Genomic DNA, 25703 nt, shown 5'->3' on the forward strand with positions numbered 1-25703 from the left:
AAAGAGAAAATCGAGTCCATCTTTTTGTGTTAGGGCGTGTTTGAGTTGAATATTTTGTCTTGATATCGTACACAGCAAGAATATTTCATACATCGTCTCGCTTCAGATTCTATCATTTTTATATATCAAAACTACAGGTTGACTTTATAACATAAAAAAATCACAGTACTAAAAGATGAAATATATGGGTCAAGTTAAATACCTATCTAATGAATAAAAAAACCCAGAGTAGGTGTGTTCGAATAGCTATTTTTTTTACTGAAAGTATTTGACGACAGTCTTTCAAGTTGAATGATGAAAATCCATATCTTCGAAAAATTATAATTTTTTTGTGTGTGATAACTAGGGTTTATAGTCTTCAACCAATAAAAAAATCTAGTCTGCCCTTTCACGAAATATTTAATAAGAATTTTTTTAAATGTTTATGAATTTTCGAAAATTCCACCTGACAACCGATCAGACAATAGTTTTAAGTTGAATCAATGCAGACAAGATCATTAACTGATGCTCATTAGCTAGTTGATACATTTGTCTTTTAAAATACAACTGACATATAAGGATCGTAATGGTGCAATGTGGATAAATTTATCGGTTTCCAAGAGCAAAATTGGTAGCGCGTCATCCCTACAATGTCTTCCATTTCTACGATTGTGAAAATGAACTGGCGTAATGGGGAGATAATTTTAACGAAGTAGAATCATGACTGAGTTTATTGAAAGTAACTGGTCTTTAAATTCTGGAGGAAATCATTATATATGTTATAATTTTGTGTGGTTAACAATAATTGGTCACTGCTGCATTCCGTATCCAAACATTGGGTTTGTTTCTTTGTATTTAGTACTAAATAAAGGCAACAGTAGTATACCGCTGTTCAAAATTCATAATAGTTAGGTGTTTAACAGTTCATTTTAACCTTAATGTTATTTTTATTTTCTCTCGTCCAATTTGTGTTTAAATAAAAAGACAAAATTACTACAACATAACCATGCTTACATTATTTTACTAGTCTAAGACCATTTTGAATGACATACCTGCTAACAACGGTAATTGAACCTTTGTCTTTTTTCCAGCAGTCTTTTACTTTCTTTAGAAGACCTAGCAGAATACTCGATGGAAGCTTTGTAACACTTGCTACGTTCAATTTACTTGCCCAAAAAACAGTAATGGTCCTCTGGTCCTTTTTCTGGGGAGGAAAGAGAGTGAAAGCGTTATACCACACAGTTGCTATTCACGTTTCAGAGTATCATGTTTTAAAAATTCTTTAAGAAAAAAGTATTATTCTAAAAATAAAAATATTTGCACGTTCACATCAACTTTAAGTTTAAAGAAATGTATATGATGTAGTTAATTCGTAAATAGTAAAACATGTAAAATGACTGTCTAATGTGCTGACCATAAGCATGATAAGTCAAGAAAGTTAAATGAAGATAATTTCATATTTGTCTATTTAATTTGTTAATAATTAGAAACGTACCACATACTTAACATCTATGTGTAGGCATCCGAACAGTTATTTAATTCCAACTTAAGATTGGAAACATTTTGTACATTTTTCTATTTCAAAAATCAACCAAAGACTATATTTAATCATTTTTGTTAGATACAAGAGGATGTGGTATGAGTCACAACTTGTAAAAGTAAACCATTAATAGGTCAAAGTACGATCTTCAACACATTTTCTGCAACCACGATTAACCAATTTTTAACTATCATAGAACCAGTATTATTTATTTGACGAACCACAATCTACAGGTATATTCACCACCTTTTCTGTAATACATCATCTCATTCGTATTTTCCCCTTGCTCTAAATTGTTGATATAGTACCGGTTTTGATAACTATGTATCAATATAATGTGTTAAGAATACTCCTGTGCATGTTTCACAACCTGTACTGTACTAAGGCGACAATCTTTTTAGTAGTTGTGTTAACTTAAATGTTTATGTTTTGCTTCTTTTTTTTTAATTGAATTTGATGTTTTTTGTATTGCGTACATATTATTTTCGTATTTTCGAGGACAGTATGTTTTGTCTTTCGTTTCACTAAAGCTAACCCTAAAATCATGTCTTTTCGTAGGTTTTGTCTATAGTGCCAATTATTTATCTATAGGAATACCAAACTTGTCAATTGATCTGATATAAATAAGGATATTCAAATCATTAACAATGTTAACAGGACATTTTCTCTGTGATATAACATTGCCAAAATAGAATGATTAAACGAATTAATAATCAAGTCGCAAATATATTTAATGATTCAGAATGAGAACAAATAAGCTATACATACAGATATTGCTAATTCAGTACGAATAAGACAGGAGAGAAATAGCTGACAAAGAATAGTTGTTCATTTCTTTGTCATTTGGTCTCTTGTGGAGAAATGTCTCATTGGCAATCATGTCACATCTTCTTTTTTATATTGGATAATAAGATATGGCTAGAAATGCTTCCTACTAACTGGACCAAACAAACAAATTAGAGAGTTGCAACCAGTCTTTTGTTACCAACAGAGATCAAAACACTCTCTTTATTGTATATAGAACGTCCGCATACTGAACGTACATGTACGTACATGCTATCTTACCTCCTATACATTTCTAGGAATATGATTGGTTAACAGCGTCCGCGTGGAGACTGTGTATATTTCATATTAGGTTAGTAGGGAGGCGGGGCATATTTCATTCACGGTTAGTAGTGGTGTTACGTCCCTTTATATTCCATATTAGGTTAGAAGGGAGGCGGGGCTTATTTCATACACGGTTAGTACTGGTGTCACAATGTACGCCCCTTTCTAAAAACAAAACGGTACTGAGAAATAATCTTAAAGGGTTCAACAGACGAAGAAATTGATGATTAAGATTGAACTATTTAATAAAACACATTTAAACCTAACAAGTTGTTATTGTTGGCATCTGTTTTTGTAGGATCAATTTTGTAGGATCAATGGAAGTAGTTTCATAATGCTACCAGTTTTTAAGACTTTCTCATTTTCATAGGTCACTAAGTTTAAATTTCACAAGTTAAGTGAGTCGGTAAGATAAATTCGCTCTCACCCCATATGGAATTTACTGACCCCATATATACCGTATTAGGTCACTAGCACACTATGTAACTAATAGTATCCACGAAATACCGCCAAGAGGACTCCCTATTTAAGGATGAATTTTACTTCAGGTATTTGTAAAGTCCAGATATGACCAGATATGACCATATTTCTATACCATTCTCAACTATTTAGGGTTTCTGTAATGTGTTGCTATCTTGAAACTCACATATGCTCGAGTTGACAGACAATTGAATCATGCAACTGAATATTCAAAACCGAAACTGCTTTTGGTTTAATGACAAAATGTTAACTGAGATAAGTACTTTGCCTCATACCGTCTGAATGTAATGCAGTGTTTTATGTTCCTTGTATGTTAAATCGTGGAACCTTCATATTCACCTTATGATGTAAAGTCAGCCGAAACTCCTCTGTATTAGATGCATCTTCTTGCAAAATAGAAAATTGTTCAAACTCCAGAACTTCCTGTTTTTCATCCCATAACGGAGCCTTCTGGTAAAATACAATTTTATATTTACACACTCTTTTATTATTATAGGTTATACAAATTAAATAAAAAAAATCTAATGACAATGTGAATTGTCAAATTAATTCCAAAAATATTTAAAAGCAAATGATCACTTATCTAATATGTCTTTAAATATTTTGAACAGTAATGTACGATTTAGCTAGATTTAAAACCAGGGTTAATCCACCATTTTCTACATACGAAAATGCCTGCACCAATTCAGGATAATGACAGTTGTTAGCCATTCGTTTGATGGGTTTGAGCTTTTATTTTTACAATTTGATTAGGGACTTTCATTTTTAAAATTTCCTCGGAGTTCAGTGTTTATGTGACTTTACTTTTTCTTTCGAAATGTGATTAATGCAGCAAAACGAAAGGTTTTCAAAAAATCTCGTCCGTTCTCTTGAATTGTTATCAAATTAACGGGATTGTGACATTCCAAATCAAATAAACTCACAAAATAATCATATTAACCTATTACAGTAAAACCTGTCCACACCCACGGGACTTTCCGTTTTGTTCGGTTTTCATAGGTGTTCGGATTGTTGAGGTAAACGGAAGTCGACATTTAAATAATTTTGGCAATTACTGACAAGGGATAATAAGTGACACAACAGACCACAATTTATTTTTGTGTTGATTTTGAAGTAAATGTAAAAATATAAGTAGATGAAAATGGACGTATACGTATTGCTACATTTTTTTTTTTAAATAAATCAAACGTCACTCCGTCAAACACGCCCGTCGTTGTGAAACTATAAATCGTTCAATGATGTCCGAATTGGAGCGATTTTGCTTAATTTACTGACCACTTCAGATTCCAAGACTCTGTCAAATGACAATTTCGAAGTTGAATTGAGGTCGTCATACTAAACAGGCTCCCGTTGATTGATACTTCGCCACAAGATAAGAGTGAAACAGCAGCAGGGGTCCAGTTTAATCTCGGACTTTATCGTTTCTAAATAGCTAACGAAAATCTACAGGAGCATCTGAATTATATATCGGGCGTTTAAAGGGAATCCGACATCCCGTAAACAATTAACATGATTCGAAAGCCATTGACCTTGTTGTGTTGCATGACTTCTTAATCCAGTAAATGGCTTTAAAACTATTTTTTTTTAAACAGTTTAACTGCAGAATTGCAGTTGCGATTTTGTGGCCGTACGTAATTATTTGCGTCGGAGATTGTTGAGTAACGTGCATTTGATTGATCTCAGGGAAAGTTCATTTCTTGCCCTTTTCGGCGATCGGTGCAGTTTAACGTTTCTTCACAAAGAAAAATCATTTGATTACTGAATGCATGGACACAAACATGTTAATTAGTTTGAAATAACAACTCATTAGTTGATTTAACCTCAAATACCCTCGGGGTCATCCTATGTTTGTTTAATTAAATCATGCAAGTAATTAAAAATACTTTTTTGTTTTGATTGCTATCGACCGATTTTGACAGGTAGTTTTTCAATACAAATTTACTAACGAGCTTTCAAAAAGCGTTCGGAATTCGGTGTTGACAAGGTTCGATTTTTTCAGGTTAAATTAACGCAAATTGATAGGGAAATTGTATGGGACTTTGAAAATTGTTCGGTTTGAACTGAAATTCGGTTTTATCAGGGTTCGGTTTATCCAGGTTTCACTGTACCTTGTTCAACTGGTCCAACAATACCACAATGTTAGAATCATGGTCATACACCATTGTCCAGAAATCAACAACAGTTGTCTCTAAAGGACATTGTGTTACCAATAATTTACTATTCTCTGTATATCCCTGTGAAAAAATGTATTGCATTGTTATATTAAGAAATAGGGCAAATGATATTTCACTTTTAACATACAAGTTAACCTTTACTATACAACAGTTTCGATAGTGCTACTATTTTTTTGCTTTGAAAACCATAAATAAAGCATAAATGAACTACAAACTGCATGTAACTCACAGCTTCGAAAATTGATTGTCTTAAAAGTTAAATTCTAAATATTTGACAATTGTTTCGACTTTTGAAATACCGAAAATTATAGGAGCAGAATAACACAGTATCATGTTGGTATATTTACATGGTACTCACGACGTATGTTATCTGACATTTAAAGTTTAAGAAGTAACAAAGGAATTATCAAACTTAGGAAATAAAGGCAACAGTAGTATACCGCTGTTCAAACCGTCAAACGTCAAACGTCAAACAAAAGGGTTCTCAAAAGTTATATAACTACGAGATCAATGCAAGAGAGCCTTGTGGCGAAGGTAAAATGTAAAACGTATTGTCAACAATTAGTTTAAACATATTTATTTATAGTGGATTGTCAATAAGGCATAAGGGTACCAGTAATTCATCTGCTAGAGGAGTATTCTACAAACACGGACGGTTCAGTACTCATGGCACGTGTTTGTTTGTAAAAAAAAATCATGTATGACATATAAAATAATATCGGTTTATTCACTATTTGGTTCTAAATACTATTAAAATATTGAAAAAATATTTAACTCTGTTATAAATACTAAGTATGTTATCGAAAGGTTCCTCGAAGTGTTACTCTATTGAAACTTAAAACAATAAAGTGTAACAAAAAGAAATACGTACTGGTATGATTACTGCGTTGATGTAATCATTACGTGTTTTACCATATGACATCAGGTACGGTCTATAATTGTCGTCTAAAACAAAATACAATAAATACTTCATAATCGATACACTTTAGTGAAACTTGGCATTTCATGTGCAATCGATTTTGTCTGTTTAATCCAGGGAACTAATTCCTTTTCTTTAATTCGTGTATATGAAATTAACTTTTTTGTGTGTAATAAACATGCAAGGTCCTTTATGTAACTATCATTTCCTTTTTTGATAGCATACTTTACGTTTTTTCGCCCGTTATTTTTTTTTTTTTTTTTAACGATAACAAATATTTTTATTCAATTATTTCCTGCTATATAAATACCTAAGTAGCCCAGGTCGCATACTTAGGGACCCCTGCTTTTTAACAGCCTCACTTGACCAGGGAAAATATCAAATGAGTTTAAACTTCCCATAGTTTATTAAAATAAGTATACATTTAAAAATAACCAATACAATTGATTTTACCTGCTACGCATCACTGGCACTGTAATTCATAATAATTAACGTATATCCGGTTTACTGACTTACATTATACATGTGTTGATTTAAACGTGAAAACTATATATTTGATTGAAAAAATAATAATAGTTATAGTTAGAATTAGAAATTATTGAATTAATGTGAATGAACAAAAGTTGAAATGATTCTGTGACTGACGTATGGATTATAAAAGTATAAAGCACATGTGGTGAGTACTGATGTATAAGAAACGTGATATGTGTAATATACAAATAAACATATTAATATGCACAGACATAGATTCAAATATCAATTACAGTACAAATCTTTCTTTCTGTAAAAAAACCCAATACCAAAAAAACATAGTGTTCCCTACGTTCTTCCTAAGATATAGTATTATTATTACATATGGAATTTTCGCCCGTTATTGAGGGCATTCCAATATCATTATCATTCACGTCTCTTTCCTTTTATCTAATGAAGTTGTCTCGTTGGTATTTTTCACATCCTTCCTTTCGAATCGTGTGGACTTTTTTAAATTCTTGGTATGAAGCGTACATGTATGTCCAGAGTATATTTGCCTGACAAGATTTTGAGCAACTTTGATACTTCCTATGTAACTCATAGCACACGTACAGCAAACTGTCGTTGGTTTGTGGTCACATGGAAATTTGATAAACAGACAAAAAAGTACTTACGTGGAAATATTTTATTTGCAGAATTTTTGGATATGTTTTCCTTTGATGTTGCGGCAGTAAAAGCTGATGGAGGATACAAAGGCCTTAGGACTTCCAATCTCTATATCAACGAAACATTGAAAAGACAACAGATTATTCATGCTAATGTATAAAGTGAGAATACACATCTACTCATGTTAAGCCCTGCCAAAGACATACAAACTAAGGTTAAATGGTATTATAACTACAATTGAGAAATATAAAAATTCTATTGGATATAGAAACAAAGAAGATTTGGTATTAGTGTCAATGATACAATTCTCCATCTAAGTCACAATGTGTAATGTGAGCAATTATAGGTCAAAGTACGGTTTTTCAGACGAAGCCTTTGCTCACACCTCACAGCAAGCTATAAAGTGCCCCTTAATATGACCAGTGTAAAACAATTCAAACAGGTAATCCAACGTTAACGGTCTTATCTATTGAAAAATTAGAGGCCCTCAATAGACGGTGTCGCATCCCTTGGTCTATGGGAATATCAAACAAAGGACACTCTCAAACATTGTAGACGAGGATAGACCATGCCAAAGATCTTTAAGTTGTGACCTTGTATTACTGATCTGTTACTCTTTTTAGTTTCTTTGACTTATTAATAGATATTGACTTGCTGATCATTTTTGTGAGTTTCTTTTATCTATCATAATGAGATTAACTAAAAAAAAGGATCATAGTTTTCATGATAAAAGGCAACAATGATAAACAAATCGGAAACTTTGTCATTTATGGGCAATAACACCTCTGGGAATTTGTCTAACCGTTTTGACGTATGTATGGACAATTGGTAGAGCTCATCATTCTGAACATATCTTTTCAACGGGTTTCTGAACATTTCAGGGAAGATAGATTTTGACCTGATGTATGTTTTTACTCCACATTTGCTAGTAGTGCTTTGGTTTCAGAGCTATAACCCCAAAACTGCATTTAACACCATGTTCTATTTTTAGCTATGCCAGCCATCTTGGCTGATTGGCGGGGTCATCGGATATATTTTGTTTACTAGCTAGATACCCTAATAATGGTTTAGGTCAAGTTTAGGTTCATTTGGTCAAGTAATTTCAGAGCAGACAGTTTTTGTAAAAATTAACGGACGACGACAACAACGACGACGATGACGGACGGCGGATGACAACTGACGACGGACGCATAGTGATGAGAGAAGCTCACTTGTCTCTTTGGCAGGGTGATTTAAAAACTAGAAACGAGAAACTCTTTTGGACCACATTAACAAACGACAACATCTGAAAAGCAATTTTATCCGTATTTTCTTACAAACATGAGTGTTCTTAATGAATTTTATAAACCCTGTTTGATTTGCTTCAAATGTTTTTCTGAGTGCCCGTCTGAGTTTTGTGACATCATTTTAGTTTAAAAAAGAACATCCAAAAGAAGATCCGTCAATACATTTACCTGAAATTGACTTTTATACAGATCTTGATTTCTTGGTAAAGTTGCTTGTTCGTGATCTGAAATGTATTGACAGAAACCAATCCTTGGAATAGCCGTATCTGGTACAGTAAAAAGTTCTAGTAAGGCTTCAAAGACAGTTTCATATTGTTCCTGGAATTGAAATTAACAAGACTACCCATATTTTCTACTTTTGGCTTACATATAGAAATAAAACAATGAGGGTCGGTTGAGAACAAAACTTTACCACAAAAGAGATGGTTTAAGCTTCTCAACTGTGAGTTTTCCATTTGTTTTAGCAACATTCATGACATTACCGCAGAGCCTGCATATGTTGTATATCATATCAAGTTACAGAGCTTGTATTTTCTATTATAAGATCCTTGGTAAACGATTAACGTTGCTGTAAACTATAAAAAGGAAACTTTTTTTACGAAAATGTTACGGAAGAATAAGTTGACAATCATGAACTATCTTTTTAACTGTAGAAGACGACGGATATGTTCCAACTGTAGTACCAACATGTACAGTCCCGTGCTCATTTCATCGAATGTTACATTTCAATAAGACTTATCCCCGTTTTGTACTTGAAACACGATAGGTGCCACATGTAGAACATGAGCTTCTTTACCATCTGGAGCACCTGAGATAACTCTAAAGTGCTATTGGAATTCGTGCTACGCTGTCTTATGATGTGATTTGTATACTGCTTGTTTGTCTTTATATCGTATTTAGTTTGAATTTTTATTATCGTACAGATACTTTACATGCTTCAGGAGTACTTTTAATAAAAGAAAATTGAGAGATGAATAAAATTTTCCAAGTGAGATAAATTTTGCGTGAGGCAGTTGGGATCGTCATTTATCAATGATCTTTCACACAAATTATCGATTAAAAACTCAAGATTTATAAACCATATCATTATATCCATGTAGACTAAATAAGTATTCAAACTGATTCCAATTAGTAATCATTATTTAGATTTTTTCAAGTCTGAGCTGACAGCGGGTTTTATTTTTTATCAAACGCGAAGCAAAATAAGGCCTTTTTTTGATATTATCCAAACTGTGATCATAGTGATTTTACTACAACAATGTTACCTACATGTGTTTGAACCATGTTTATTCTGTCTTTTCTTGCCATCTGTACATACTCCATCATATTTACATGACCAATTTTCTTCCCATTTTCATATAATGCATCTATAGCTATAAATGTCCCTGTCCGTCCAATTCCAGCGCTTGAGAATGGAAACAGTGTTTGGATTAATACAATGCATAAATAGAATCGTTTTCATAACAGTGTAGACGGACGAGACACTTTCTTGACGCGCTTAGGTTTACTGTAATCAATTATCTGGGTGAGATAAGGTGAACGTTCCATTGTAGGGTCAAACTATCACATCGTACTTGGTAAAGACATTAAATCTCTGGGGTCATCAACGCATACATCAAATGAAACGAATAAGTAGCAGAGGACTGAACCTTTTGTGTTGATTTTAATGTTGATTAATATAATAAAAAAATAAATATCTGATCATGCACTTGCATGAACTTTCCTTTTAAATTATATTTCAATACACACTGGAAAGATTAAAACTAGAGGCTCTAAAGAGCCTGTGTCGCTCACCTTGGTCTATGTGAATATTAAACAAAGGAAGCAGATGGATTCATGAAAAAATTGTGTTTTGGTGATGGTGATATGTTTTTACATCTAACTTTACTAAACAGTCTTGCTGCTTACAATTATCTCTATCTATAATGAACTTGGCCCAGTAGTTTCAGTGGAAAATGTTAGAAATATTTACAAATTTTATGAAAATTGTTAAAAATTGACTATAAAAGACAGTAACTCCCTAGGGGGTCAATTAACCATTTCGGTCATGTTGACTTATTTGTAAATCTTACTTTGCTGAACATTATTGCTGTTTACCTCTATCTATAATAATATTCAAGATAATAACCAAAAACAGCAAAATTTCCTTAAAATTACCAATTCAGGGGCAGTAACCCAACAACGGGTTGTCCACTTCATCTGAAAATTTCAGGGCAGATAGATCTTGACCTGATAAACAATTTTACACCTGTCAGATTTGCTCTAAATGCTTTGGTTTTGAGTTATAAGCCAAAAACTGCATTTTACCCGTATGTTCTATTTTAAGCCGTTACGGCCATCTTGCTTGGATGGCCGGGTCACCGGACACATTTTTTTAACTAAATACCCCAAAGATGAGTGTGGCTAAGTTTGGATTAATTTGGCCCAGTAGTTTCAGAGGAGAAGATTTTTTTAAATGATAACCAAGATTTACGAAAAATGGTTAAAAATTGACTATAAATCGCAATAACTCCTAAAGGGGTCAACTGATCATTTTGGTCACGTTGACTTATTTGTAAATCTTACTTTGCTGAACATTATTGCTGTTTACAGTTTATCTCTATCTATAATAATATTCAAAATAAATAACCAAAAACAGCAAAATTTCCTTAAAATTACCAATTCAGGGGCAGCAACCCAACAACAGGTTGTCATATTCATCTGAAAATTTCAGGGCAAATAGATCTTGACCTGATAAACAAATTTACTCAGCCAGATTTGCTCTACATGCTTTGGTTTTTGATTTATAAGCCAAAAACTGCATTTTACACCTATGTTCTATTTTTAGCCATGGCGGCCATCTTGGTTGGTTGGCCGGGTCACCGGACACATATTTTAAACAAGATACCCCAATGATAATTGTGGTCAAGTTTGGTTTAATTTGGCTCAGTAGTTTCAGAGGAGAAGATTATTGTAAAAGTTAACAACGACGACGGACGACGGACGACGACGGACGACGGACGCAAAGTGATGGGAAAAGCTCACTTGGCCCTTCGGGCCAGGTGAGCTAAAAAATCAATGTTATCGATAGGCCATGACAAACAGTTTAAAAATAAATGATTATTATTAAGGAATGTCAACTCGGTGAAGATTTACTAATCGATTACTCGTTGCATTCCGGAATGCGGTTCGATAAAATTGCTCCCCTTGTTTATTTCGCTCTCCTGTCAATTCATGTAATTTCGCTACCTCCAATGGTAGACGCTACAACGATGGGTGTCGTCAAGAAAGGTACGATTAAAGGATTCAGCTAGGAATTAAACGACCACCATTGGTATAGGTGAGTTGTTTAATAGTTGTTGCATTGGGATAAATGCATGTTTTGGATTAATTCATAATCAGGAATAGCTGGGAAGGAAAGAAACGTGTTGCTACGTGAACCCGGAAAGGCCGGGACGAATTTCAAAAAAAAATCTAGAGACGATCGTTCTGAGTGTACCACCTACACATTCAAACGTGTACACAAGCACAGTATTCCCTATCTATGTTATGTGTTTTCATAATTATGTGATATAGAGCAAAAAAAGGTAGCAGTTTTTTGTGTCGTGTTGTTAAGCATTTCCAGGGGAGATAATGTTATTTTTCACGGTGTGTTTGCTAGGTTTGTTACATTGTAACATTATATAATACACACTCATAAAGTGGATTAAAATAGCCTCCCACACTCAATTAACTGAATTTCAATTATTGTATTTACCGTAGTGCTATTACATAAGACTCCGGAGGTTCATATCACTAATATTCAACGTTTTATATCGGATTTTTTTTTTACTATTGTTATTGAACGGTTCATAGTAAAAATTAAAAAAAATCCGATAAAACCGTTGAATGTAAATGACATGAACCTCGGAAGTCTTATATATTGTCCTTTAATATAAGACTGGAGGTTCATATCATTTACATTCAACATTTTTTATCGATTTTTTGTTTACTTTCAATGTTGAACGGTTCAACGGTTCAACATTGGTAGTTAAAAAAATCCGATAAAAATTCATGGTTCAACATTGATAGTAAAAAAAAATCTGATAAACATGTTGCATGTAAATGATATGAAACTCTGAAGCCTTACATTATTGGACTATCGTTTATTAGTTCTTTATCCTAACTAAATGTTTTTTGTGGTGTATATTTCAAAAAGGGGGGGGGGTCTTTTCAAAACACCAAAATACCTTAACAATTCTACAATATCTGTTTACAGAATGAGAGAGATATTTCGTATTCCAAAACTAATTTTTCTCACATGTTTGTAAGATATGTTGAAAATACAAACAATTGTTTAGTACGTATACCCATCCCCTCTTTTTCAATTCATTAGTTCAAGATACAGCTCTGAAGAATATGCAATAACCTAACATTGATAATTTAGCTAACAATAAATTCAGTACATTTTTCTAACAACGTTTGTACGGGGAATATGTGGTTGCAACCCCCTTTTTAACTGCCTGTTCGATTTTTTGTTTGCAGTGTCGAAAAGGGAGAAAGACAGTTTTATCAAGAAGTTTAGTGAAAGTTCTGCTATACATCTAACAGTCAGGAATTATTCTGAAGTACACATGCTGACCAGAGGCATGGAACTGAAAGGAGAGGGTACCAGATGCTTATCTGAGATTTCAATTTGAACTAAAGAAAGCAATATATAAAGATATGTTGGAGAAATAATCTATATGAATAAAGTTATGCCACAAAAAGGAACTTCTTTTTTTTATATACAGAATTTGTCAAACGTATCCATAACAGAAGAGATGTGAATGCATCCACTGATGGTAATAATTTATATAATTTCTGAGATGATATAGCAGTGCCATTGGTTTCCCTTTTCTCCTTCTTCAAAGAACTTGATCATCTGAACTCTTTTTTTTTAAATGGAGCCCTGTTCAAGAACAGTTAAAAGAGCATATGCTTAATTTTCGTTATTTTTTAGAATCATCATTTTTTTTAAAATGAAACAGGTTGTACATTCTATATAAAATATGCCAGTCAACCGTAAATGTTAACACCCAAAAAAGGTCTTTAATAGTATATTCATTTGTCAACTTACAGAATATGTCAAAGGTTTAAGCATCCAAACCATGACCATGTGACTTGAGTTTTTGATTTGTCAATATCAAGCAAACTCGATATTTTCCATAACATCATAATAGTCCCTGCTCTGTAAGCACGTCTTAGGAACGGCTTGGTTGATTGTAAGTGTTTGGTGAATCGACTGAAGATTTGAGACCATAGCATGGAGGTAAGTATGTATAAGAACAAAGTTTTCAAGAATATAGGCGGATTCGAGCGGGGGGAGGGAGTAGCTTTAGTCGGAAAAATTTGTTTGATTAAACATAGGGAATCACTGAAGCATGACTGGAGCGAGCTCTCCTAAGCTTTGTCAGTGCCCCTAACCCCACCCCAAAGTAAAATTCTGGATCCGCCACTGAATATTGGTTTGAACAGTACGATGGAAGTCTTCAAATGTATATAAAAAAAATTTAATGAAAGTCTTTGTGCTGGTATGAGAAAAATAGAGTTAGCTACCGTATACGGTAAAAATTAATATATGGGAACTTTGATATCCTTGAATCTGTTTTTGAGTTGTGAAGAACTAACAAAACTGAAAAGAACTTACAGTGGGATGGTTATTTAAGTAAAATACAATAATACAATCGAGTCTTTATGTGATAAACTATAATAAAATTGAGTCTAATGTAAAACTAAGACTCTTAATGTCTTGCAAATTTTCGACTGAAGGTAAACTATTAAGAAAAGAAAATATATAAATAGTAAATTCAAATCGTATGAATAATATTGGCGAACAAAAAAAGTATCACATTATGTCGTCTGACAATTGTAAGATGCTATAAGATAGACTAAAAATGTATCGAAAATATAGCACAAAAGAAATCATGAAATAACGCGGTGCAATCCCAATTTAAGATGCAAACACATGAAAATAAAAACAAAACCACACCATATCTCCACATGACACAAAACCAAAACCAACTGCAATCAACAAATAAGACGCAAAGAGTCACAAGAAATTTAGAAAAAATTCCATTCGCGGGCAACTACCGACTTATTATACTGTTTGATCGAACACAAACATAGCCAAAATATGACACTCAAGAAATAAGACCCAAACTAAATTACAAGTAATGGCAAGATCAATGAATGATGTATAAAAAATAATTCCGAACCACAATTGGTTAACACAAACAAAAGGAATACAACGATGTAAATCTATGCTACCCCAAAAACTCAACTTCACAATGGTCCACAAATCCGGGTTACTGTATAACTATGTGTAACAAAATGTGTAACAAAACTTTTTAAAATAATACAGAAATTATGACTGTCGGTGTAATTGTAATTTTTTAAGGAAAAAACATGTTAAGCATGCAAATATTATTTAAAAAAAATAGTTTTAATCACTAAAAAGTCATGTGATGTTACATATATAGGACGGGTGTGTTCGATGCGTAAATTAATTAACAAAACCCCGTCATATAACATCCAACTTTGAAGTTGCGTCTTAATGTCAAATTTAGGTGTGCCACTTTGGGAATGGTCTTAAACGATTGACAATTCATTTCTCAATTTTTGTAATTTTTCCGGGATTTTTTCTATGTCGAGCAAAAAAAAGTAGCAGTTTATAAGGAGACCCCCTAAATGACGTAACAGCTTGACTTATGGTCGTTTTAAAAACGATTGTTTGCAAGTTGCATTGTGAACAATTGTACAATATCAAAGCTAAACAACGTGAATGCAAATATCTTTAATGACTTTACGGAAAGTAACTTTTGTGACATCTTGACAACCGTATACAAAGTTCATTACACTTTTCTACCTTCTAAACACAAGAGGTCGAATTCTTTTGTTCTATTTAAACCGCATATCGGACTGCGTTGGATTTAACAAATTCAAATTGGGAACACACAACTTATTTGATGTATTTTGTGTCGTTGTTTTACTACCGTACATTGTAAAACACTCACTATTTTACCTAGGACTAAATAATAGTCCAATGAATTTCATATCTTAATTAATAGATCATATACTACATGTACTAATTATTTAAAGTGTCAATAGTCTAATCAAGTTAGTAACTAATATCTATAGACAATGACTACTCAAACAACAGTATTTGGGAAACGTTCAACAAACACATTTAATGACCAACTAAGAGGTGATGATTAAAACTTACTAGTGCCTTTAACCGTGTTCTGAGGGTAACGAATTTGTTCTTTTTTGAAAATATTGTTGATTGAAACAGGGCCGTAACTAGCCTCTTTCAATAGTGAGGCAAAAAAAAAAAAAAAAAAAAATGGGCGAGGGGTCTAAGACCCCCAGAAGCTCTGAGAAAAATAACGCAAAATCGTGTATTCTGAGCGTTTCCCAGACTCTTTCTTGCATTGAAACGGCTTAATTAATTTTTAGATATTTTTTTTCGACAACCAGGTCCCAAAGCAAAAACAAAGATACATTGTAATTTAAGACTTTTAGGTAGAGACAACATTAAAAGACCGATATGTAGGATAAAGCAAAAATCGTAATTCTCATAAAATACCGTATCTGTCTGTCTGTTCTGTAAGGGATATAAGCCGATAACAGTCCATTCTGTAAAATATTGGACAGGTCTGAGGCCGCAGGCCGAAGACCTGTTCAATAATTTACAGAATGGACTGTTAGAGGCTTATATCTTACTTAAAACATTGTTTAACCCGTCGAAAAAGGTAAAACTAAATAAAAAGCAAGCAAAGATGTGTTTTCATTAATTATGAAAATTGTTTTGTGAATAATCTTTCTTTACATTAAAATATTTCCTAAATGCTGGCCCCTTTAAATAGTAGCTCAACTTATAAAAGTAGACAAAAAAGAATGTACAGCTGAAGGTAAACAAAATGTATTGCTACATGAAAAAATAAGACAAAGGGTATGCGTATCATGATTTTTGCGTGCGCAAGGACTACTCATATTTTCCGCTGATAGTTTTCGTCAATATCTTTACATGCGTTTTGTGTTTCAAAATGGATAAGACGTGATGAAAGTATATTCTTAATGCAAAAACGTAGAAAGAGATGTCGTTATTAGTGATTTTGTTGTTTCAAACTTTGGATTAAAATCAAATGTGTATTCGGAATCTATTCAGATACATTATTTCAGTGTGGATTACAAAGAGGATATAGTCAAAGCAGCTAATAATGGCAACTTTTATATATACATAATATTTCAATTGTAGTCCTCTCGTATTAGTTTCTTCTCGAGTTTTATCTTTTACTAGGTGAATGAGAAAAAAAAAATAGCATATGTCATTATATCATATAAAGACAGTTTCTTGTTGAACCATATCGAGTGCATCGCAGTAGATTGTATTTCAAATATATAATCAATATGAACAAATGAAGAGATAACAACATGCAATCAGTTATTTTCTTTTGTTGGGATTTGCAAGAAACTGTTAATGTTTACCCAAACGGTACCAACTGAATGCCTGAATACTTCCCTCCTTTTTCTTTTTTTTTTCTTTCTGCAAGATCGTGTCGCTCTTTTTTCGTTTATTTGTGTATTGAGTCCCTTGTGGTTTTAAATGTTACCGAAACGCAATTTTGTCTCGATTTTCTTTTGAAAACAAATCTTTTATAAAACGGTCAGCGCGAACAAAATGCGAAGTGGACACACAATTGGTTTGTTTAACAGATAAAATGCGGTTATGTCTTCCTATATTCTGCTTCCCATATTCATCGTCGTTAATAGGCGAAGTGTTGTTTTAAATTCATATTTAAGCAATAATGTCAGACTTAAAAAACAACAACTTGTAAATCAACGCCGAAACCTGAAAATTATAAAAACTAGTATAGTCCCTAGTTCACGAAGGAAGTTTTAGATTCGCAATTTGTACACAGGATAAGGTTTAAGTTGTTCATGGCCTTTGCATTGCAGCATGCTCTATAAAATTTAAGAAGCATTATTTTATTACTTTTTTCATTTTAATTGTAGTTGAAAATGATGTTGGGAAGAATAAGAGCAGCACCAGAGGTCAATTTTGATAACCTAAAGACGGACGAGGATTAATCTTTTGAAAAAAGAAATTCATAAAAGCAACAAAAGCAAGACTTACAATAGGCATAATCAACTTATTGAAATAGTGCTAAAAGAGACAACCCAAAAACATGAGAAAAATGGCTATGATATAAGTACTGGTAGTGTTAAAAATCAATTTGAAAGTGATTTTTTTCTCCTCAAGAAATCGTATTGATGAGTGACAAAATAATTGTATTGGAAGTTGACTTTAATAAAATGTTTTTTTATAATTGTCATTTGTTCTTTGGTTGTATTTGTGTTTACATGATAAAAACAATTGGGGAAATTAATAGTTTTTTTTATTTCAGTGATTCAACTATCATTTACCTGTAAAAATCTGTTCTGCTACCTTTAACTGTCCAATATTTTTAAGAAAGAGGAGGGCTATTCTTAAAAATATTAGACAGCTAAAGGTAGCATAATGGTTTCTTACAGGTAAATGATAGTCCAATCAATGAAATAAAGAACGGGTAAAACAATAGAATGACGTTAAAACAATGTTTTAATGTCTTGTATTGTGATTAGACTTTGGTGATTTTTTTATGACTAGATTTAAATATAGTGACATTGCAGTATTATACTTTAAGTACTAGTACTGCTTAAGTCCATACTAGGGACCATCTTCACCTTGTTTTACGATCTTTTACGGTGTTAATGATTCTTTAAAAGTATTGTTGAAGCCATCCGGCAACTATCAAGATGAAGAGCAGGAACACAAACTTTGACCATTGATCATTTGTATTTTTTCTATGCATTGACTTTGTGTGCGATTATGTCCCCATACTCCTTTATTATCTGTTAAAGGGTCTCAACACGACTTAATGCAAGTTTAACCCTTCAATGTAAAAGGTCATATACATGATATATGGCAATACCTTTTTTTTCAAATTATTTAAAACCGGGAAATATGTGACCTTACTTTAATTCAACCATGTCAGCTATCTAGTTTTATTTACAATAAAACAAACTGTTTTGTATTCTTTGATATCATTTTCAATTATCCATGCAGAAGGGACAATTTGTTTTTGTGTCCACTGAGTAGCATCGCATGTTCTTAAAACATATTTCTCGCACCATTCTGGACATCGGTGGACATGCAACATTGCAAAACCACAAATGAAAATCAACATTCAGACTATAGTCATACAGTCAGACAATAAATGAACAAAAGACAAACCCGGAACACAGAAGTACAATCAATAGACCATCTACTCTGAAAAGTAAAAGGAAAATAGAAACATGGATAACGAAAAACATCCAGGGGATACACCAGAGAGTAAAGAGAACTTCCCTCTTGCAAGACACTTTCCGTGAAAACAATTTGATATGAAAACAACCTTTTTTTTTAAATTTTTTTACATAAGGCATTTGCCTCATTTGCCTCAATGAAGTTACGGCCCTGTGAAAATGATGTTTTGGCATAACTGTTAATCTAGGAACAGTTTTTGTCATATGTATTGTACAATGCATGTGATGCTTGATGTCGAATTAAGAACCAATGGTCAAGATGTATTGGTTTCATAAATACCTGCAATGGACCAGCATAGGTCCATGTTGATTGCATTTTTGACTCCTGACTTTCCTATAAAAGTTGACCAGCTTTATGCTGTCGGGGACACCATGGTCCGGCCATTGAGTAAAATGAAAATGATGAATTGTTCTTTCTTGTGCAGTCTAAAATAAGAAACTGGTATTAATGTAATCAGGCCTACACATGGCATAGTTAATTGGAATGACATACACCATATCAAAAGTTCGATGCAATTGACCGTAATTCAAATTGAAAGGTCAGGGTTTCCGCTGGCAATTTGCGAAAAAATAATAATTGTGGCGATAAAAATTCGTCATTTGCGAAAGAATTTGGCGAAAGAAATATATATAACGATTCGTTTTCCTCCATCTGTTTATTTACTGTTTTTTTCGAGTTTCTCGAACTTTACCCGATCAGACAATACTCGGAATTCACCTTGACCTCAAGGCCAAATGATTTGAACAGAAAATCAATAATCAGCTGATTGCATTTCATAGCTATCGATAACAAAGGACTAATTAATAAAGGTGTTGATTGAATTGTTTGACAAAATGATATGATTAAATGGCTTCTGCTAAATGTCGCATACAGAATTTATTTACTACTTTGCGACGCACGTGTTTGAAGCAAACTTTTGAAGTCTCCCTCCAGAAAGCTGTTGTTGTGACGAAAAATATTCAAAAGCAAGAAAAATCTCCGATTTATCCTTTGACTTTAATATAGGTAATTGATTAGGGAGATTACTTAAAAATCGTTTAAGTGACACACGTGTTTCAAGCATAGTTTTACGTCTCAACTTTATCATTTAGGATGGTCAAGAAAAGAAAACTGTCGTTATGACGAAATCTATCTAAAAGGTTGAGAACAACCCCTCGAATGAGAGTAACCCTTCAATGTAATGACTATACATGAAATGAGAGATCAATTTCGTGTGATAAAAGCTTTAGTTTTGTTGTAAAAACCACTTCTCAGTACAAAAGGGCACATCAGTATTTTTCTTTTAAAGAAACTTTCCCTACGAACTATACTGGTAATATATATTCAAAACATGTCCATTAATTTTGTTATATTCCAGGACTTATATCTTCTTCATTATTAAAAGTTAAGTGGCCCCCTCATTTAGAAAAATTGTTTAAAATACAATGAATGTTTTTCCCTTTTAAGTTAAAAAAAAAATCTGTTGTTTTAAAGTAAATGTTTAGTGTTCATTCATTAAAATGTAGACTCTTAAATAAGTTTGAGATAATAATCATAGACACAATGGAACAAAATCATCTTATTTAAGGGAAGGGGGTTTAGAAAAAAAGGTAAATTTTAAACGAAAAATATATTTATGTTACTTGGCGAAAAAAATAATAAAGTGGCGAAAAATATATTGTTTTGGCGAAAGAGGTGGCGAAAAAAATAATTGACCCAGGGGAAACCCTGCAAGGTATACATGTAAATGAATTTGAGAATTTATTTCTCATCAGCATTGGTGAACATTATAAATTAAAATCTAAAAGTGACCAATCATAATAATAATGAAAAGCCCTCCGTGACAGCAACACATAACTGCTCAGAACATCTGCAAACGAGAAGAGATAAGCAAGTTGGTTACCACATGCAAATTGACTTATTGTTTGCCTGTTTAAATAACTTACAATCCGATAATGTATTTCTATAAATTCAAATGATTTAAACATGCATGTGTAAGTAGATACATAAACTTTATTAAGACCTAAGCAATTTGTGATCAATCATTTATATGTTATATCTATCAGAACTTTTTTTGACGTTGGAAAAACAGTAACAATCGTTGCATGACATCAATATTTTATCTATACATATGTAAGCAATATAACGTTTTCGCTTATGGTGTCTTCTTACGAACATTCCTGACTTAAAATTGTTCTTGAACGTGTTTGTTTGGGATAGTGAATGTCAGGACTTTTCAAAAAACGTTATAAAATAGTGCTTAACCGCTTCTAGGCAAATCTAATTTTAAAAAATAACTGCTAATGGAGGACATTTCAGCCAGATTTATTTAAGACACTTCCAAAAAATGAATTTGTTGAAGACTCTGGAGACACGTGTATAACATAAAAAAAATACAGGGTTGAGGACATACTTCATTTACAAGTTTAGTTTCGTGTCAAACCGTATGGGAACCTAGGCACTGCAAGAACAAATAATGTAATCTAGCTGATTCATCATTATCGTATTCTATTCAAACTGAATATATTTGTTGTTTTATTGAGGAACAGAAAAGAAATAAAAATACCCCTACGTTTTTGTTCAATACTGTCAGCGACCTGTACACATATACTGTATGCTCTATTTCCTCTTTCATTGTAACTATGAAATTGTTTACAACTAGTGGTTCTGTTACTGTTTTAGGCCAATATCTTTCACATTTTGCCTGAAGATATAAAGACATGAATTAGCATATAGACTTCGGGCAATGGAAAAAAGTTTGTTGATGTTTGCATTCAAATCAGACTATTTATCTTCAAAAGTTAAAAATATTAATTGGTGACACTAATTAAAATGAAAATAATTGAAACGTGTCTAGTTTTACTGTATAATTAAATCCTAGTTATCAAACCTTCTATACAGATATTAACTTGCATATGTCCTAATCATATTCATTATTATGAAATCATTTTAAGACAAAATTTTAGGATTCAGACAATTTCGCTAATTAAGCTAAAGGGTTACCTTTCTATTTTCTATCAGCTGAGTTACCATAACTATTTTTCCAACATTTTCTTGCCATATCATATGCCAAAAATCTCTCAATGTTACCTTTTTAGGACCTTAATATAGTGAAAAACTATGAAAATAACTAGTACAAATAAAATAAATAGCATACCAAAAAGAGAAAAACACATATTTGTACTAAAACATATCAAGAACGAGAAAAAGACAATCTGATGGACAGCTACATTGCTTATCAGTTCAGTCACTGGAACATGATATAGTGGATATGACCGGAAAATTGACAAACTGGGATGTACAGACAGTTATATAATTTTTACGAACAATATTGTTGGTTATTATGAGTATAACTATAACTATATATATATTATTTTAAAATCACTGGATCATGTCCGCAGGGACAGGGTCTAAACATAGATGTCAAACTGATATATACTGATAGTAATGCAATTTTATATTGAATATCAATGATCTATCACAAGTAGTTCCTATTAAAATAGCTTAAGCAGAAACCTAGCAAATGTTGACACAGTCTCTGGAAAAGCAATCCATATTTCTCGCTTTTCGCGACTAAAGTCGCAAGCCAGACAAAAATCATGCTATAGTACTAGTACTAGCAGAAATTTTACATATTAAGCAATTGTCTATCAACAGTTATAAACGTATTTTTTTCTCACTAAGCAAGGATTAGTCTGCAAGATGCTTTTTTTCTTCCTATATATTAGGTATAACGAATATGTGGCTGCTATGGAAATGTAAACGAAAGGGAAAACATTCCAACAAAACATTTTTAACAAAAGAATACAAAACATAAATTAACACATGAATACTGTTTTATTAAAAAAAAACAACAAAAAAAAAAACAACAAAACAAACAAACAGAATTTCAACAGATGAATTATATTTTATCATCTGTTTTTTTATTTTTTTATATATCATTGACATACAAATCAAATCCTTTATTTCAGTTGTGTTTTTGTGTAAATTAAAACATAATCTGTTAGTGCTAAATAGACGCAACTATTGGAATTTATTATAGTCTGAGGCTTATTCGTTCTATGGAGACGTAATTTGCTCCATGCTTTACATAAAACTTGATTGAAAAAACACTGCTGTGTAGGACAAAGAAATGAATCTAATTTAAAAATCACAAAATAGAATGAAGCCAAGAAAATCGATAAAATTAAAAACCGACATGGAAGCGACAGATAACAAGGCAATTTGCATTTTAGATATGCTTAAATTACTGAATTTAATAAAATTAACATTTTGAAATATAAATAGTTCGTACAGTGGAAATCAACATTGCAATCAGATATTTACTAAATAAAGGCAACAGTAGTAAACCGCTGTTCAAAATTCATAAATCGATAGAGTAAAAAAAACAAATCCGGGTTACAAACTAAAACTGAGGGAAACGTATCCAATATAAGAGAACTACGACACAACTAAACACCAGCTCTGTAGATTAAAAATTAATTAGACGAATGCAAATCTAAATAATCTATAAATTATTTGAATCTTAGATAAAAGCACACACTGGGAATATTAAACAAACCTTGTGCTGCTATGTATGCCTTTTCCTTTTCGTAGTTCTGTAATTGTACAAAGTAAAGAATAATAAAAAAAAATGATCTGTAAAACTCCATATAACAACGATTTTAACCATCTTATAAAACCAGGTTTAATCCACTATTTTCTTCACAAGAAAATGCCTGTACCAAGTCAGGAATATGGCAGGTGTTGTTCATTCTATTGATGTGTTTGAGCTTTTGACTTTGTCATTTGATTACTGGGCATGTTTTGAATTTCCATCGGAGTTCATGACTTTTGTGATATTACTTCATCCATTATTGTTACTTAATCAACATATTTTTATTTGTCATAGGCCATACTGTAGAAACCTCCAATAGAGTAGGAAGTGCTAACCTCCTGATAGCAGCTACATTCACCTTCTGGTCTTGATTTGGTTGTTTTGTGTGACTATTGTAAGATATATTAGTTCTTTTCCCAGTTATTGTTAACGACTTCTATTATTGATCGTAAAATAAACAGAATATTAAACTAATATTTAAAATTTTAAATGAAAATCTATCTGCGACTTCTTAAATTTCTGAGAAAGATAATATGTTCGAGTATAGTATGTACGCATTTCTTCAAACGTAGATAAAAAGAATAGATTAAAAAGTAACCGATCTGGGCACTATATCCTATAATTCTGTTGTAACCCATAGCTTGTTTTATTCAGATTCAATACATCTAAAGGTGAAAGTAGAATCTAACAGTGTCATCTGTTTTAAGGTTATAAATCTATCTAATGTCATTCATCAAAAAACATTTTTTTTTAATTCAGGTACTACACAGAAATATATTCAAAATATCATTTTGGTCTGGAACTGTATATCTGTTTAAACTGTAAATAACCGTTAAACGACGTATTGTAGTTTATCATTAATTTTTGGTACTCCATGGGGTTTTAAATATTTTAGATTCGAGCGCCGCGATCAGTCTTTTGTATACGAAATGGCGTCTGGCGCAAATACAAAATTTCAATCCTGGTATCTATGATTTTTTTAATTGTTATTTTTTTTAAATAGTTCTCTATGTATAACATTATCGTAAATTTACATCTGTTTCAATTAAAAGTAATCAAAATTAACCATGCTTCTAATTCACAGACTGAGGTATAAAAAACTTACATCTATGTAACTAGCATTTATATAATCATACTTCGTGTCTCCTTTTAGAATAACTCTTGAATGGTCATCTTCAAAGATGTAAAAGAATATATACATTATACAAAATATAAAATGGTATTCGTATTAATAAATATTAATAAAATATATTTTATATTTTTCATCTTAAATTTTGAAGGTCCGTGTTCACATGTTATTAGTAATTTGAATTTAAAAATTGCATTCAAAATACAAAAAAAAATACAAAAAAAAAAAATATACGTTTGACAGATATATTTATTTTTCAAAACTGTAGATTGGGCAAAAAAAACCATTGCGTCATGTCTAACTGAGTAGCCATATTCGATCAGTTGATATAATATATAACACTAACAAAACAAAAAATTATAAAAGAAATTCTTTTTTCAAATTGTGACTTGGATGGAGAGTTGTCTCATTTGCTCTCATACCACATCTTTTTATATCTATAACAAAATTACAGAAATATTGATTATCCCTTCGGACAAAATTTCATGAGGCTCTAAATTGTTCTTGGTGGTGTTGTTTTTATTTACCTCTGGTATCTAAATATTTGTTTTGCAGACATGAGAAGTCAAAATCGTTTCATAGATTAAGATCTGAATTCTATGTTCCCTGACTTATTTATTGAAATGACTAGTCATGTGTTTGCTCAAAAGTATCCACAATGTTGCCATTGTATATTTTGACTATTTTACATACACGGCCATGTTGAGAGAAAACGATTTTTAACTTTATTTTCTTCTTTGGAACCTTCAACATGTGCATACAAAAGTCCTCTGGGTAACATCTACAAACAAACAGAAATAAAAATGTTAGTACTGTCTTTCACTTACGCAGAGGATATTCGTATTTCAGCAGCGTTAAACTACGCTTCTCCAGAACTAATACTCTGAATTAAATCTGTTGTGTTGAATTGCAGTCAAAGCTTATATGTGTTATACTTTGGGTATCAACACATGGCTATAGGTAGAGTCATAAACAAAAATACAGGATACCATCTTAAACCGGTTAAATAATTATTTGACATATTCACT

General features: G+C 32.1%; 1 protein-coding gene across 1 annotated transcript in view; it reads right to left on the reverse strand.

Annotated features, from left to right (window-relative positions):
• LOC139488357 (receptor-type tyrosine-protein phosphatase T-like) overlaps positions 1 to 25703 on the reverse strand; it is a 68870-nt gene that overhangs the window by 3148 nt on the left and 40019 nt on the right. Inside the window, exons 17-29 of the mRNA XM_071273891.1 lie at positions 25369 to 25456; positions 24652 to 24719; positions 23511 to 23547; positions 21953 to 22050; positions 21522 to 21653; positions 19250 to 19395; positions 9892 to 10027; positions 8791 to 8940; positions 7345 to 7444; positions 6152 to 6225; positions 5215 to 5340; positions 3446 to 3556; positions 1032 to 1183 (exon numbers count right to left, since the gene is read on the reverse strand). Coding sequence (XP_071129992.1) covers positions 1032 to 1183; positions 3446 to 3556; positions 5215 to 5340; positions 6152 to 6225; positions 7345 to 7444; positions 8791 to 8940; positions 9892 to 10027; positions 19250 to 19395; positions 21522 to 21653; positions 21953 to 22050; positions 23511 to 23547; positions 24652 to 24719; positions 25369 to 25456 — 1418 coding nt within the window. The remainder of the gene's footprint in view (positions 1 to 1031; positions 1184 to 3445; positions 3557 to 5214; positions 5341 to 6151; positions 6226 to 7344; positions 7445 to 8790; positions 8941 to 9891; positions 10028 to 19249; positions 19396 to 21521; positions 21654 to 21952; positions 22051 to 23510; positions 23548 to 24651; positions 24720 to 25368; positions 25457 to 25703) is intronic.

This window comes from Mytilus edulis, chromosome 1, assembly GCF_963676685.1.
Source record: "Mytilus edulis chromosome 1, xbMytEdul2.2, whole genome shotgun sequence".
NCBI lineage: Eukaryota > Metazoa > Mollusca > Bivalvia > Mytilida > Mytilidae > Mytilus > Mytilus edulis.